A 15541-nucleotide genomic window follows, 5' to 3' on the forward strand; every position below is an offset into this window, starting at 1 on the left:
GTTCTCTCCCGAACGTCACTGCAAGGCTGGAGTCAGTTTCCTCATCCACTGGCACGCTGTACTTTTCTCCTTCTCTCCCGCCTCACCCTCCCAGCCATCCGCTGCGGCCCACGGAGAGGGCGGAGCTTCCCCGCCTCCTAGCCAGTGAGAACCTCAGGATTAGGGGGACGGAGAAGGTGGTGGCAAGGGAGCACGCCCCTTTGCCAGCCACGCCCCTTGGTGGGGCGCGCGCGGGGTGGGGGTGGGGAGTTACTCCTTTAAAATAACCTGAAGGCGCCTTGAGCGAATTTACCACCCTGAGGGGCCGGTTTGTGAGGGAGAATTTTATACGGGGGAATTATATAGATCTATTTGTATATACTATATATATGTTTTCAAAGCGTTGAGTTTCTTTTCCTGTCGAGAAGTTTGATACCCCCCTCACCCGCTCATTCCCGTTCCTGTTTCGAGAGAGATGACCGCGTTGCCTCGGCGGAGCTAAGGAGGGAGCGAGAGGCGGCGGCGGCGGTTGGGCTCCTGAGAGGCAGAGCGAGCGAGGGAGCGAGCAGCCGCGTGAGGCCGCCTCAGCCGCCCTTCCTTCCCTCCGCGTAGCTCCCGCCGGCGGGCTGCGATGTCTCCCGTCAGCGAGGAGGTGGGAGCGGGGGACGCCGTCCCGACTGCCCCCGTGGCCCCCTTCGAGGGGAGCGAGGCGCTGGGCGACGAGCCGAAGCAGGAGAACGGCGGCGAGTGGTGCTCGCACCAGACGCTGCTCTCCTCGCTGGAGGCAGCCGCCGGGGACCCGCCCCCGGTGACGGCGTTCGCGGGGGCCGGGAGCCCCCCGGAGAAGAAGCTGCAGAAGCCGCCCATGCCGCCGCCGAAGGGAGGCGAGGCGCCGTTCGAGCCCCCCGAGGGCGGCTGGGGGTGGGTGGTCATGCTGGCCTCCATGTGGTGCAACGGCGCCGTGTTCGGCATCCAGAACTCGTGCGGGGTCCTCTTCAAAGCCATGCTCAAGGAGTTCGGAGACCCCAACGACCCGCAGCTGACGTTCAAGACAGGTGAGTGAGTGCGGGGGGGGGGCCGGAGGGGAAGGCGGGAGGTGCGGGAATGGAGACCCCCCCCCACAACCGCCTCTGAATCGGGGCTCCTGCTTTTGCGTTCAGAGAGATAGGGAGGTGATAGGAAGCGAGAGAGACTGGGCTGGAGCACTTCTGGGCGAAGGTGGCTTGTGTTTAGATTTAAAACCACCTATTCGTTTTTTGTGCACAGGACAAAACCTCCGAATTGGTGGGCGGGCTGGGTGAAGGAGGAGCAGGCGCTAAGGTTTTGCAGTTGCCGCTGTGTATGTGCAGAATCTGCCCCCTCTATTTGGGGGAAAGTTACTGCCCTGCTTCCCATTGTTCTGGGACTATGTGTGACGTCCTTAAAACAAAAATATCATAAGAAGGGCCCTGCTGAATCAAACCAGTGGCCCACCTAGTCCAGCATCCTGTTCTCACAGTGGCCATCCAGATGCCTGCGGGAAACCTGCAAGCAACTGGTGTTCAGAAGCATTGCAACCTCTGATCATGGAAGCAGAGCATTGCCATCACGGTTAGTAGCCATTAAGAGCCATATTCTCCATGAATATGTCCTCTTTTAAAGCCATCCAATCCCTCTTTTAAAGCCATCCAAGTGGGTGGCCATCACTTCTTCCTGTGGGAGCAGAGTTCCATACTTTTAACTATGCACTGTATGAAGTACTTTCTTTTATTTGTCCTAAATTTTCCAGCAGCAGCTTCATTGATGCCCATGAGTTCTAGTGTTATGAGAGGGAGAAAAACTTTCACTCTCTCCATGCCATGTATACTTTTACAAACTTCTATTACTTGTTTTTTCTCTAAACTAAAAAGTTCCAAAGATTGCAACCTTTCCTCATATGGGTGTTGCTTTATTCCCTTTTAAGGGTCATGTTGATCACACTTTTCTGAACCTTTTCCAATTCTACAATATCCTTTTTGAGGTGAGGCAACCAGAACTGTACACAGTATTCCAAATGCAGTTGCACAATAGATTTGTACAATGGTGTTATAATATTAGGAGTTTTATTTTCAATTCCTTTCCTAATAATCTCTAGCATGGAATCTGCCTTTTTCACAGCTACTGCACAGTAGTTCTTCATTTTCATCAAGCTATCTACTACAAACCTGAGGTCTTATTCCTGGTCAGTCACTGCCAGTTCAGACCCCATCCACATATGTGAAATTAATATTTTTTTGTGCCAGCATTCATATCTTTACACTTTTTATGTTGAATTCTATTTCATATTTCACCACCCATTCACTTAATTTGTAGAAGCCTTTTGGAGCTCTTCACAATCTTTTTCTTTTAATGATCCCGAACAATGCAGTCCTGATAGGATTTCTGCTTTTGGATGTGTATTTTACTTCTGTATCTCCTTCTCCCTCTCTTTCTGTCTAGCTTGTGCAAGAGTTTGTAGATTCTGTTTTCTGAAAGAAAGAAAATTAAACAGAATTGGGTTTAAAGGTTTGGCTAAGGATTTGTAACCAGCAGGACAACAATACTCATAGAATCATAGAAATATAAAGTTGGAAGGGATCCTGCGGGTCATCTAGTCCAATCCCCTGCAAAGCATACATGACAGATGGCCATCCAACCTCTGCCTAAAATCCCCCATATAATGAGAGTCCAAGAGTCCACTTTCCAAGAGGTCTTACTGTCAGAAAGGTGTTCCTGATGTTTTGTTGGAATCTTCTTTCTTGTAACTTGAATCCATTGATTCAGAATCTACCCTCCGGAGCAGGAAAAAACAAGCTTGCTCCATGTTCCATCCCTTTAGATGTTTGAAGATGGCTATCATGTTTCTTTTCAGTCTCCTCTTATTCAGGCTTTTTCATTGGGCTGTCTAAAATAATTATTTTCTCACCTTTGCAGTAACTCTGAATGCAGGTTTCTGCTAATCTGTTTCACAGATGTGTGAGCTGAGACTGAAAAGGAAATTTTACAAGACTAGCCACTGAGTTTGTAGCAGAATGGTTTCTGTGGTCCACCTTAAAATATAAATGAATTTTTCTGATTTATTGTGATAATGCTACTTATGTGCAAAACACTTTTAACAGATTTTGTGTCATTTAACGTAAATAAATGTGAATCAGAAATGTCCATGTAAACTGCTAACTTATCCAAAACTTGCAACTATTTGAACAGCTGTTTTGAACTAGTGTCAATCTTCAAGAAATCTTGGCAATATAAAATCTGTCTGAACACATGCAGTCTTTCAAATTTGCCCCCTATTGTAATCAACAGTGTGTTTCTTTTGGATAATAACTGAAAAAGAATAGTCAGCTAGAACAAATCTTGTTTAAATTAATAGTGGCCTTGGGAGGTGCTTCTCTGTTGTATCAAAACAAATTTTAGCAACTGTAGACTGTTTCCTGCTGAGCACCAAGACTTTCAGGAAGCTCCTGGTATGTAGAAGGGAAATTATTCTAGTAGACAAAGTTTCTGTTCATCTGGCTTAAAATTGAATTAACTATGTAACAACTACATCTGGAACCCAATCTGAAGCAGAGGTTTACTTTAGTAAATATGTATAGGATTTCAACCCACACTCCTTATCTCAACTCTGCCTTAAACTGAATAAAAGTTTGAAATACGTTCTGTTTAAAGTTTAGCTCTTATGAATTGCATCCAGTAGTGGCTTTTCCTTAGCATAAAGCACTTCTGTTTAAACAAAATAGGACACCCAATTTTAAAAAAATCTTCTCTTTCCTACTGCAGCCCTCTGAAGCACATCCCATGAAGTTTCAGAAAGTACCCAGACATTTGCTGCAACTTTTTGGAGGAACATAATAAGTAGCTAGAAGGGTGAATAAAAAGCACATATAACCCAGCTTGTGCAAGCAAAAGTGCTTTCCACTACACTCTCCCATTTTGGATATAACCCTATATATTTTTCCTACAGCTTTGATAAATGCTTTGATAGTTGGATAAGCTGCCAGGGGAGAATAGAAGGAACACATTTTGTTTCAATCCCTGGTAATTAATTTGTCTATTCTAACGATCTCTGAGAGAAACAACTACTTCCAACTGGAAAGAAAATAGGTACATGTATCTCTTAATCCAATTAGCATGTCTTCCTGTTATAATTAATTATCATGACTGCAAGCATCTGGTTGAAACTGAGCATGAACTTCACAAAAGGTGAAGGCAACCTAATCCCCATTATTTTTGCTCACTGAAGAGGATAAGTGAATTAATAAGCAGTAATCTTTGGATAATTGCTCTGACTTGGGCTGGAGGTGTGCTTCATTCTTATGAAAGTTCTAAAAGTTTACAGAATTGTCAAAAATTGCCAAGTATTCAGAAAAGTCTAATTATTAGAGTGCTATGTGCCTCCTATGCTTGTTTTGAAAAAATAATAATATGGCTATTGAGCCACTCTGGGTTCCAGAGCACTGCATGCGTGCACATGGGAATGGCCAGTGGTGACACTTGCACCACTCAAAGGTTGGACTCCTGTAGACTAGTACTCAGTGATGCATGAAAGGCTGCTGCATGTAGGGAGACTTGGCCGGTTTCTGTGCATGCACAGGCCTTTCTGGATCTTTGATCATATTTTAGAACCTCCATTTTAAAGCTTTCTAGTGGGGGATGTAAGAAAAATATATTGCTATCTGATGTGTAGCTTGAAAATAATAAAATCGTTGCTTATAGAAGATAAAATTTACATCATTGGTACAGCACTATGTTAAATTGCTAGGCAAGACACTAGATGTTTGCAGTAAACCAAACATTTTATTACTGGACTTGTGGTGCTCCTGTCATTATGATAGCAGCACATATTTCAGCTGAGCTATTGTCAGGATATACTGATCCTGCCATAGCACTGATGGAGTGACTATAGACTTTGTGAAACAAGAACAGAAGAGATTAGTCTCTTGGTAGAAGATCTAGACCTGCTAGTGGCTTGTCAATATACCTTCCTCATGCAGTGTCACTCAGAGAACTGGTAGCTTCTGCCATTGCAAAGCAAGTGTGGGATGGACTTTTGTCAGGACATCTAAAGTATTCACTTGAGGCTTCTAGTGTACACATCTCCTTCATTCTGTTCTGAAGTCCTGAGGTTTCTTTCTGGAAACAAAATACTGACTGCTTGACCCGAAAGGTCTTTACATTCCCTTGATTTATCTTCTCTGCTTTACCTTGCCTTTTCTCTGTAAAGAGCAGAGTATAAAAAACTTGCTACCAGAACATATGGTATAGTTGAATATCTGCAGCTGTTGGGAATCAGTGGGCTTTTGAAGAGCCCATAGGTATTGCATTGTTTCTAGAGTGTGCAAAGTCAATGTATATACAGAGGAGTAACTGTTAGTTTGTTGCTGCAAAACAGTAGGCTTATGATACATTTAAAGATAGTGAGTTGTAGATCTAGCTAAGGCATACACAGAATTAGACCCACTGAAATTTATTAAGTCTATTAACTTAAATTAGTTTAAAACAATTTTAAACATCATTGATTTTAATTATGTTTTTAAATTTACTTCACCTACCCAGGGACCTTATGATCAAGAATGAGAAAGAAATCAAAGTAATAATGTCCACTGACTTCAGTAGGTCTCTTTTGAGTATGTCTAAGACTTAGTTGATGTCAACTGTAAATGTTAATTGTAGCGCAGGAATGGCTGACATTTTTCAGCCTGGAGGTCACATTGACTATGAGCCCCTCTGGAATGTAAAAGGTGGTGTTTTGAGTGGGTAGAGGGATTGTATCACCCACTTTCCTAACTTAGTACAGCAGTGTGAAAATTAGGAGAGAAAGCTCAGGACTGGCAAACCACATTTCTGGCTTGCAGGACTGGATCTGGACCATAGATTAGCCTTCCATGTGGTAGAATAAGCTTTTGTGAAATTTATACATCTGATGAAGTTGAATCTAGTCCGCAAAAGCTCCATAATTAGGATTGTGGCTGCATTTCATTTAATCAGGGGATACATTAGTGAAGCTACAACAAATCTCAGACATATTCTGCCCACGGTTAAAACTGAGAACTGCATGTTGGCATTGGTTTAATTTATTTAATTTAAATAGTGCTACAATGAAAGAGGCATTAGGATTGGAACTATGATTCTTCAGCAAAAATCTCCCTAAGATGCTATTTTACATTAAAAGGAAGGTGTCACTCAATCTATAGAGAACATATTCCTTTGTTGCATTTCTTATTATGACCCCACTCCCAGCAGTTTAAAATATACAAATCCTGGAATTCTCAGGAATTTCTGAGTGCACAACTGGAACTTTCAATTATTTAACCAGGGAAATATGCTACAAAAAATAAAATACTTTAAAAAAAATTACAGTAGAATGTTCCAGTTAGAATTTAGCCTACAATCCAATAACACTATGAAAAACACTTTTGCTGAGAAGCTTCCCTGTTCATATGACAAAAAGATTGTGATCTTTGCACTATGATCAAACCTTAAGTTGTTATTCAAAGGTTACAGATATTACTTATCACAATTTATAGAAATTGCAATATAAGCAAGTCAAAGTCTAAAACTAATTTACTGGTTCAAACTCAATATGCCTTTCTCAAAGAACCTCACAATCGTTTCTAAAATAATTACATAAAATTTCTGTGAGTTTGCTCCAAACTCAGCGTTTTATTTTTCTAGCAATTTTCTTACAGAGCCATGGACAGGAAACATGAATGCTAATTTAACTACTAATTAGTCCCCTGAGCGCATTTTGCTGTTCCTGTAACTAGTCATCAGAGTGTCAAGAGCTTTTATGTCCTCTTCCTCGCAGAGATAAGATTTATTTCTGTTTAAGACCTCAGTGCTATACCTACATACCATGTAGTACCATGGGACTCACTTTTGTGTAGATGCATACAGTGGTACCTCAGTTTAAGAACAGTCTTGTTTAAGAACAATTTGGTTTACGAACTTCGCAAAACTGGAATGATGGAAGAGCACTGGTGGCGGGAAGCCTCATTAGGGAAAAAGCGCCTCTGTTTAAGAACGGTTTCAGTTTAAGAACGGACTTCGGGAACGGATTAAGTTTGTAAACCGAGGTACCACTGTATAGGGTTTGACTCAGTATCACCACTTCACTTTAGACTTTCAAGCTGACCTTCCTCCTCTGTCTATTTCAGAGCCAAACTACGCATTACATTAGTGGAGTCATTGGGGTGAGATTTGTTTTTTCTATTAAAATCAAGCATTTCCTACCTATTCATACCTCTGTACTTCACAGCAGTCAATGACACTTTCAAATATATTGCCGTAAGCAAGCCTTTGTTCTACTGTTATTCAGGGTTCTTTTATCCATCTTAGGCAGTGCTGCACTCAGTTGTGTTTGAATCACAAAACCCATGTGAACATTTATACACACCATCTTGGATTGATGCTTAATGCAAGTATACTAATTTATGGTCAGTGCAATCCTGTATCTATTCAAAAGTAAGTGGCACAAAGTACAATAGGACCTATTCCCAGGACTCTGCTACATTAGTAAAAAAACAATGATTTGAACATGCAACACCATATGGTGCCAGAGAGCAGGGAATTTTTATACGCGTTTTCGTAGAGGTTTTTTGTTGTTGTTGTTGTTAGAATGATCTAATTTCTGAGTTATTTATAGCATTTCCCCCCTGTGTGTAAACTCACCCCCAGATAAGTGTGGCTAGGGCTGAAGCCTAAACAGGCTGCAGGAAAGTTCTGAAACTGAACCAATTAATTTTCTAAGAAAACTTTGAGATAATTACAATTATTTTAACTAGGGTCTCTTTTGTCCTCACACTCAGCATTGCAACTTTTTCTTAATAAATGAGATGTTAGTGTTGTATGCAGAAGAGGGGGAAGATTCGTTTGCATGTAGGGTGGGTGGGTTGGGTGTCAAGTTAGCCATATTGATTTGTATGCTGTCGGGGGGTTCTTGTTGTTGTCTTGTTGGGTTGTATATGTAATAAAAGGGAGCCATACTAGGGTGAAGACGTCCTCTTCTATTTGTCCCCGTGTCAGCTTTAGTCTGTTGGTTAGTGTAATGGGTATGAGTTACTTGTGCGTAAACTGGTGCTTCTCTAGGCTAATTTGCTTGGTTAAACCTTTCTGACTGCACAGCCCCTTCTCATCGTGGCTGCTTCAGTCGCTAGCAGAATCCGTCAGTGGGCAAAATGTCCTGGCCGCTGGCAAAGGAAACACTTCTTGGTGGTTTTCCAATCCTTTCCCTCCTTCTTGCGACCTTCGCAGGGGCGTGAAACTTCCCGCGCGCGCACCCCATCTATTTCCATTGGCTCCACCGGCGGGGAAGGCTGCCTTGGTATTTCAGGAATGCGGTAGTAATGGCAACGTTGCTCTCTCCTTTCCCACCTCTCCTGGGCCCGCGCTTCCTGGCGTACGCCAATCGCAAGCACAGCCTTGGTCAGCTGATCCATCCCCTGTGGGCGGGGTGCGCGGGAAAGCTCATCCTTCACCGTTGGGGACAACCTCTCCTCGAATAACATTTGTATGGGTTCAGAGTCCAATTGCCACCCGAGGCGGTGAACTATCATGGCAAAGCGCGACCAGTAGTCTCTAACTGACTGGTTCCCCTGTTTACAGCTCATCAGTTCCCGCTTAGTCACACTTTGTTGTACATCACTGGAGAAAAATGCATCCATTGCCTGGAAGAATTTCCTCAGGTCCTGCATGGCGGCATTCTGCGTCGCTATAAGGGGCCTGATCCATTCTCTTGCCCCGTCTTCCAGGTGACCCACAATATAGGCAACCCTCGCCCCATCGTCTGCAAAATCATCATGCTGCAGTTCCAGCGCGTATTCTATTTCCGTTTGGAACGCACTATAGTCCTGGGGATTCCTTCCAAACTTGTGTACCAGTCCCGGTACCTTCCTTGCTATGGGGGTGGGCCTGACCTGTGCATCTCGAGACTGCCTTTCGTCCAGCCGCGCCATCAGAAGGGCCACATGCTGCTCCAAATCTCGGTTCCTCTCCTCCAGAGTTTGCCCTCCAGCTGCCTCCTCCTGTGCGTTCGCTTCTCCGGTCTTGCTCATGATGCTGCCTGCCTGCTGCTGCGCACGAGCAACTTTCAGGGACTGACGGATTGCTGTAATGGGTATGAGTTACTTGTGCGTAAACTGGTGCTTCTCTAGGCTAATTTGCCTGGTTAAACCTTTCTGACTGCACAGCCCCTTCTCATCGTGGCTGCTTCAGTCGCTAGCAGAATCCATCAGTGGGCGTTTCTTAAACCTCTTCCAACATAAAAGCTGTTTGACACCCAGTCTCCTCCTCCTCTCACTGCGCGGGAGTCTTCTGCGCAGGGAGGGCGTGGGTAACGGAGGACCTGTGCTCTCCTCACTGATGTCCAGTGAAGAGTCCTGGAGTAATGGGTACATTAAATAATGACTAAATGAGGAGCAATTGTGTTCCTCATATTTAATTGTCAAGGCCTTGCATTCCATAATTCGTGAGTTTCTAAATTTGGTGCCAAGAGACTAAAGCAGTCACTCTCCTTCACACTCATTGCAGAGCTTCTCCTGCAGTTAAAAAACAAACAAACCACATGTTCTTGTTGTACAAAAATATTTTTTACCATATTTTATGTAGAAGTTGAATGTATTGGGGCTTAATAAATTATGCTATAGGGAGGCAATGGCATAACTGTATATAAATTATTTGAAAGGCCTTTGACCTCCCATTCAAGGTTAGGGCCTTTGTTATGCTTATCACCTTGGTTTTCTCCTTAATTCTTCCCTCAATGACAACTAGATCTCCACAGAAATTTATCTGTTTTAAAAGGATACCATAAAATGATTTGTGTTTGTTAAGGATGTGGCATATTCATTTTCCAACCTTGATAGATATTGCAGACCCCATCCCCTCTATTTATTTCAGTTAAATTTCTGTTGTTGTAAAAATCATTGGTAGCTGGATGTCAAAAAAACCCTATTGCATTTGCTATTCATGAACGAAAATTAAATAGCGTTGATTGTGACACAAGAAGCCAGAATGATGATTAAGGGTAGAATTCAACGTGGCACTAGGACATTGTTCCATCAGCAAAAGCAGAAATGCTTGCAATGATGGAAGCATCTCCCTTTCGCCCTTGCCTCTGTGTGCTGTTCTGGGGATTCTCCCAACCCTCCAGAGCAGATCTTCAGGAGGCATGATGGGGGGGGGGGAGGAAATGGGGGAAAGTCCTGTTGTACTAGCCAGAGTCTTTGTGCAGGATTGTGCTAGGTACATGAATCTGACTCTAAGAGTGTTCGTGTAGGACTAGGGAGGCCCAGGATGGAAAGCAGGGAGACCAACTATTGGTGGAGCCAGAACCTATGACAGGAGAGCCAAATAATTCTCATTTTGTTCTCATTTCCTCCTCATCTTCCTCCCTGCTGAATTCTACAAGGGCAACGCAGACTAAGGAGGAGAAAGCTGACAGGCACTGTCACCCCTTGAGCTGGTTGTAAGAAAGCAGGCAGGTGGGGCTACCTGAGGGCAGACGTGAGGGTGGTGGGCAGTGCCTAATTCATTGTGATAAACCAGCCTCCAATGAGCCCTGGCCTACCTCACAAGGTTGTTGTGAGGGTAAAATGGGGGAATGGAGAACTATGTATGCTTCTTTGAGTTCCTTGGAGGATGATGCAATATAATGTAGTTATTTGCAATATCTTGCAAAAACCTGAATGAATGTGTGAGACATCAAAGATCAACTGTAAAAGTGCTAATGGGTTAGAGTTAAACCTAGCTCAACTCTGTGGTGAAGGTGCTTCTCCAGACTTCCTCTAGAGGTGATGATGAAGCTTGTCAGTTTCACTACTATTTTCAGGTGCTTTGCATGGGAGCTAGATAATGTTTGATTATTGCATTTATTTATTTATTAAATTTTATCCTGCCCTTCTTCCAAGAGGAGCCCAAAGTGGGATATAAATTTAATAAATAAATAAATTGGCATTAAACTTTCTAGGACTAATGGCTGGAGGCACATTCTTGTTCACACAAGCCTACTCGGATGCTTAGAAAGTTGAGGTAATTTTAATTTGTTTTAGTATTTTAACTTTTGTATGCTTTAAAGTACTGTTGTATTTTTAAATTGATTTTAGTGTTTTATCTATTTGTAAATCGCTTTGATATTTGTTTTGTTTTTTTACAATCAAGCAGTGTATACATTTCTGAAATAAAAGAAAAATAAAAGCAAGTTAAAAGGGCATAGACTTGAAATTTGCCTCTGGGCATCCCTGTTCATCTGAAACAAAATGTACTGTTCTGTTCTAGCTGAATTCGCCTGTTTTTGAAAAGCAGTAAGCAGCTTTCTGAATGTGTCTCTGTTTTCTTACAAACCTAGAGCATATTAGGCATAATTGTTAACCTTTTCATTGAAAATTACAAGGTAGAAAATTGCAAGGTTGCTAATTATGTGTAATGAAGAAATAAAAGAATTCCAACAGCTATTCTGGCAAGCTACAAAACAAACTATAAATCATATCACTGTAATTCTCATTATAAAATTAATTTATCAAAATAATTCCTGCTAAAGGGTTAGACAAGGCTAAGTACAATGTAATAGAAACTGTAAACATTCATACTTGTTCCAACCTAGTAAATATAAAATGGTTTATATTGAACTGTATGTGTTTCTAATGTAATACAAATGTGATACTGTACACTTGTATCTACATAAATGGCCAATCTGCTTCTTCTAACAGCAATTATTTGCATGCATTTCATATACGAAGTTTGAAACATTGTGTTAAAAAACATTTAATGTCACTGACTAAAGAGGGATAGTTATAAAGCAACAAGTATATAACTTGTCATCTGTTACTTCCAAGTGGTGAGAAATAGAAATCAAAGGACTGTGTTGACCCTGAAGTTGTTTGTCTTTCCTCTGTGACTTGCTTTATTCACTCAGATTACAAGCACATTTCTGTGATGGTCTTTTGTATGTAACATGCAGTACAGAAGAGCTGCAGCAGAGCTGTAGTCTGGATTGTACTTTTATTGCAGATGAGTGTATTATTCTCAGTCAGAAGCAGTGGAGCATACATCAAAGAATTAACTTCTCTTGAAAGAGAAGACAGGGTGAATAGGAATACACTTTTTCCTTAAAGGAGAATAGAAATCTTGTTTCGGGCTCTGCCTTCCAGAGAATGTCAGGACGACACTGTTGCTCCTGAGCTACTGCTTTGAAGTAGCTTACACAAAGTCGGAAAGAAGTAGTGGGGAGAAATGTTTTGAAGAGCACTAGGCATTACAGTGGTACCTTGGGTTACAAATGTTTGGGTTACGTGTTTTCAGGTTGCGGGAAACCCGGAAGTATTGGAAAGGGTTACTTCCGGGTTTCGCCGCTCGCGCATGCACAGAAGCGCTAAATCGTGTTTCACGCATGCGCAGAGGTGCCAAGTCACGTCATGCACGTGCGCAGACGTGGCGCTGCAGGTTACGAACACTGCAGGTTGCAGACGTGCCTCCATCATGGATTACGTCCACAACCCGAGGTTCCACTGTAGTGGTAATGCCCAATGCTCTGTGGATCATAGATCCATACAGCCTTCTTTTGGTGGTGGTGGGGCGGGACAACCACATGGGGTAGTGAGAATACCCCCTCATAGCTCCCCACATGTAGCACCCAGCTTCCTCCCGGTTAAGCAGGGGCCAGCTGCCCAGAGTTTCAAGGCGTTATTTCAGCCCCTCAGGTTTAGTGCTCTGTTCCCTCCTTCAGTGGTCATCAAGCTGCTTCAGAGAAGTAAAAGATGGCATTCTGTGCCACTTTTCTTTCTCCACACCTGCTTGGGCAACAGCCTGGGAAAGGACAACCTCATGTTCTTGGCAGCCCAGCTCCGTGCCTAGCAAAGCGACTAGCAGGACATAATCTACAGTAATGTCCCTTAGCACATGCAAGTTGAGAGTTTGCAAGTGTTAGAGTCCTGGCAATTTCATCAAACTCCAACATCTTCAGTTGGAGGGAGCCTAATCTATCTCTGGTCAGCCAGCAACCATGGGGAAATGTTACATGGATAATCTGGTCAGATGCCAACTTTTACCCATTGTTAAGTTTGGAGAATCTCTCTAGACCCCTTCACTGAATCAGCAGTCTGTTGTGGCAAATAGATACACTCATCATTCATGCTAAAGGAGAAAGAAGAAGAAGAAAGCCAGACTTGACATTAAGAGGAGATTTACTCCCTGCCTATTTTCCCTGCCTACAATCCTGTATCCTAGACAAGAAGCATCCTCCTTTCAGATGGCAGCAATAGCACTGGGCTAGTCCTGGTGAGGGAGCAATACCAAGCATAGGCTATCCCTAGTATGGATGCCTTCAAGCTGAGTCCAGGTAGCTCAGCATATTGTCAGGTCCCATCCCTTCAGTTTGACTATTTTGGGTCACCATTAATTTAGTCATAGTACTGAAATGTGAAATGGCAGGTGGCACTAAGCAAGGAGATCACGGCCTCAAAGGGGCTTGCTTTGTTTCTGCCTAAATGACAGATTATGTCTTTTTACCCGGAGTATTTTCAGCTGAGTAAAATAAGCTCTAAATTGGGGACTGGAAAATGGATTACCATGCCCAAGGGTTTATACCTTTTTTTAAACAAAAAATGGGTAAGGGTTCTGATATCAGAAGAAGTAAAATGGGTATGAATCAAACTTCAGAGGATATGTATCAGAGCCATTCACACTCCACCAAGCCAAGCTATCTCAGAACGGGAGACCCTTCACCTCTGCTCCCAGTCAAGTCCTTCCTGTCTGATCAGCAAGCAACAGGCCTCTGGCTCTGCTGACCTGTTACAGTGCTAAGTTTTTAAGTGAAGCAGCTTGTTTCTTTTTAGGCACCTTTTTAGGTACATTGCAGCCAGATTGTTGGGGTTCTTTTGGCTATGCTTTGACCCAAAGTCTGAAAAGAGCTTGAGGACACATGGTCTTTTGTGGCACAGCTTCCTGCACTCTTCCTGCACAGCTTTTCCTCCCTCCACTTGAAGCAAGAAAGCAGCTGGAGCTTGCCTCAGGCATTTCATTGTGTCTTGGCTAATGTGAGGGAGATGATGTTTAGCAGAACTCAATAAAATGACATAAATTACTTCCAACAAATGTCTGCAGCAAGAATATGATTTAATCTGCTGTTAATTTCTGGTGGCTGCTTTTACTTTAAATAATTTTTATAAACTTCTTAGGTCTTTATTGATAATTTGTAACTACGCTTTACAGTTAAACCATGACTAGGGCTTGAACGTACTATTAAAAATAATGTGGAAAGTACAGATTGAGCAACTATTGTTATTGTGAGTCATTCTGCAGACAAACATCTGTTTAGTATTTCACCCCATTATGCTTTACCACAATGGAGTAAATTGAGGGTAATGGTTTTAGGGGAAGTGAAATCCAGGACAGACTCTAGATCAGGGGTCAGCAAACTTTTTCAGCAGGGGGCTGGTCCACTGTCCCTCAGACCTTTTGGGGGTCAGACTATATATTTTTTAGGGAAATGAACAAATTCCTATGCCCCACAAATAAGCCAGAGATGCATTTTAAATAAAAGGGCACATTCTACTCATGTAAAAACACACTGATTCCTGAACCATCCATGGGCCAGATTTAGAAGGCAATTGGGCCAGATCTGGCCCCTGGGCCTTAGTTTGCCTACCCATGCTCTAGATTATCCTTCCTCTTTCTTGTAATCCTTATTTAACAGGCCATAATGCAATAGCTGTATATCAGATTTTGATATCTATGTAACATAGCTCAACCTCTGCTTAATAAATTCCACCATCTTTCTCCACAACACTATAATATCTAGATTCAACTTTGTCTATTTTGCTATTCTAGAAATCTAGATTTTGTTATGCATCTTGTCTTTCTAAGAAATTACAGTTCTGGCCACAAGTTGTATCTGGGTGCTAAATTGTATGCTGTTGTGACTACACAATAGAAAAGCAGGCAAATAGTAACCCATGTGATATAACAATAAAGTGGAGCGCCTCCACAATGCTGCTGCTGCCCCTACAAGTGCCCCTATTTTCCAGGGACCATCCCGGATTTACAGCTGTCCTGGTTTCTGATTTGATCCAGGAATGTCCTGCTTTTCCTTAGGACGTCTCTATTTTTATAGTATAAATGTTGGAGGGTATGGTGCTGGCTGCTTACCTAGATATCTATATTTGTATTTGACTTTATTTACTTGGGAGTTGGGAATTTCAAAAAGGTAGTCAGCCCTGGCCGTCTTGCCCTGCTGCCAAATTTGCTTGTTACCTTGAAGCTTTGCCAGTGGAGCTGAGATATAAAAGATATGTGAACTCACATTTTAATGCTAAATATTTATTTAAACATTTAAGTATGCTTTTTTTTTTACTACTTCTTCGTGATGCGGTACACTGAAATGCATCAAGTTTTGATCAAGTTTTGGTCTAAAACACAAAGGCAAAAATTAGTGGGCACTTTTTTGTAGTAAGATATAAACCACTTTTTTGTCAAAGTAATGAATAAAACAAACCTACTTTAAAATAAATCAGTAGTAACACAGTAGTCATAGCAACAAGGCAAAATCAACCAAAATCTTGCAGGAAAATGTATT

The 15541-nt window shown here is 42.4% G+C and overlaps 1 protein-coding gene across 1 annotated transcript in view; it reads left to right on the forward strand.

Moving 5' to 3' along the window:
- Nucleotides 1–28: 28 nt before the first annotated feature.
- SLC16A10 (solute carrier family 16 member 10) overlaps nt 29–15541 on the forward strand; it is a 43582-nt gene continuing 28069 nt past the window's right edge. Inside the window, exon 1 of the mRNA XM_053381674.1 lies at nt 29–1034. Coding sequence (XP_053237649.1) covers nt 611–1034 — 424 coding nt within the window. The 5' untranslated portion in view covers nt 29–610. The remainder of the gene's footprint in view (nt 1035–15541) is intronic.

Source organism: Podarcis raffonei, chromosome 3 (genome assembly GCF_027172205.1).
Source record: "Podarcis raffonei isolate rPodRaf1 chromosome 3, rPodRaf1.pri, whole genome shotgun sequence".
NCBI lineage: Eukaryota > Metazoa > Chordata > Lepidosauria > Squamata > Lacertidae > Podarcis > Podarcis raffonei.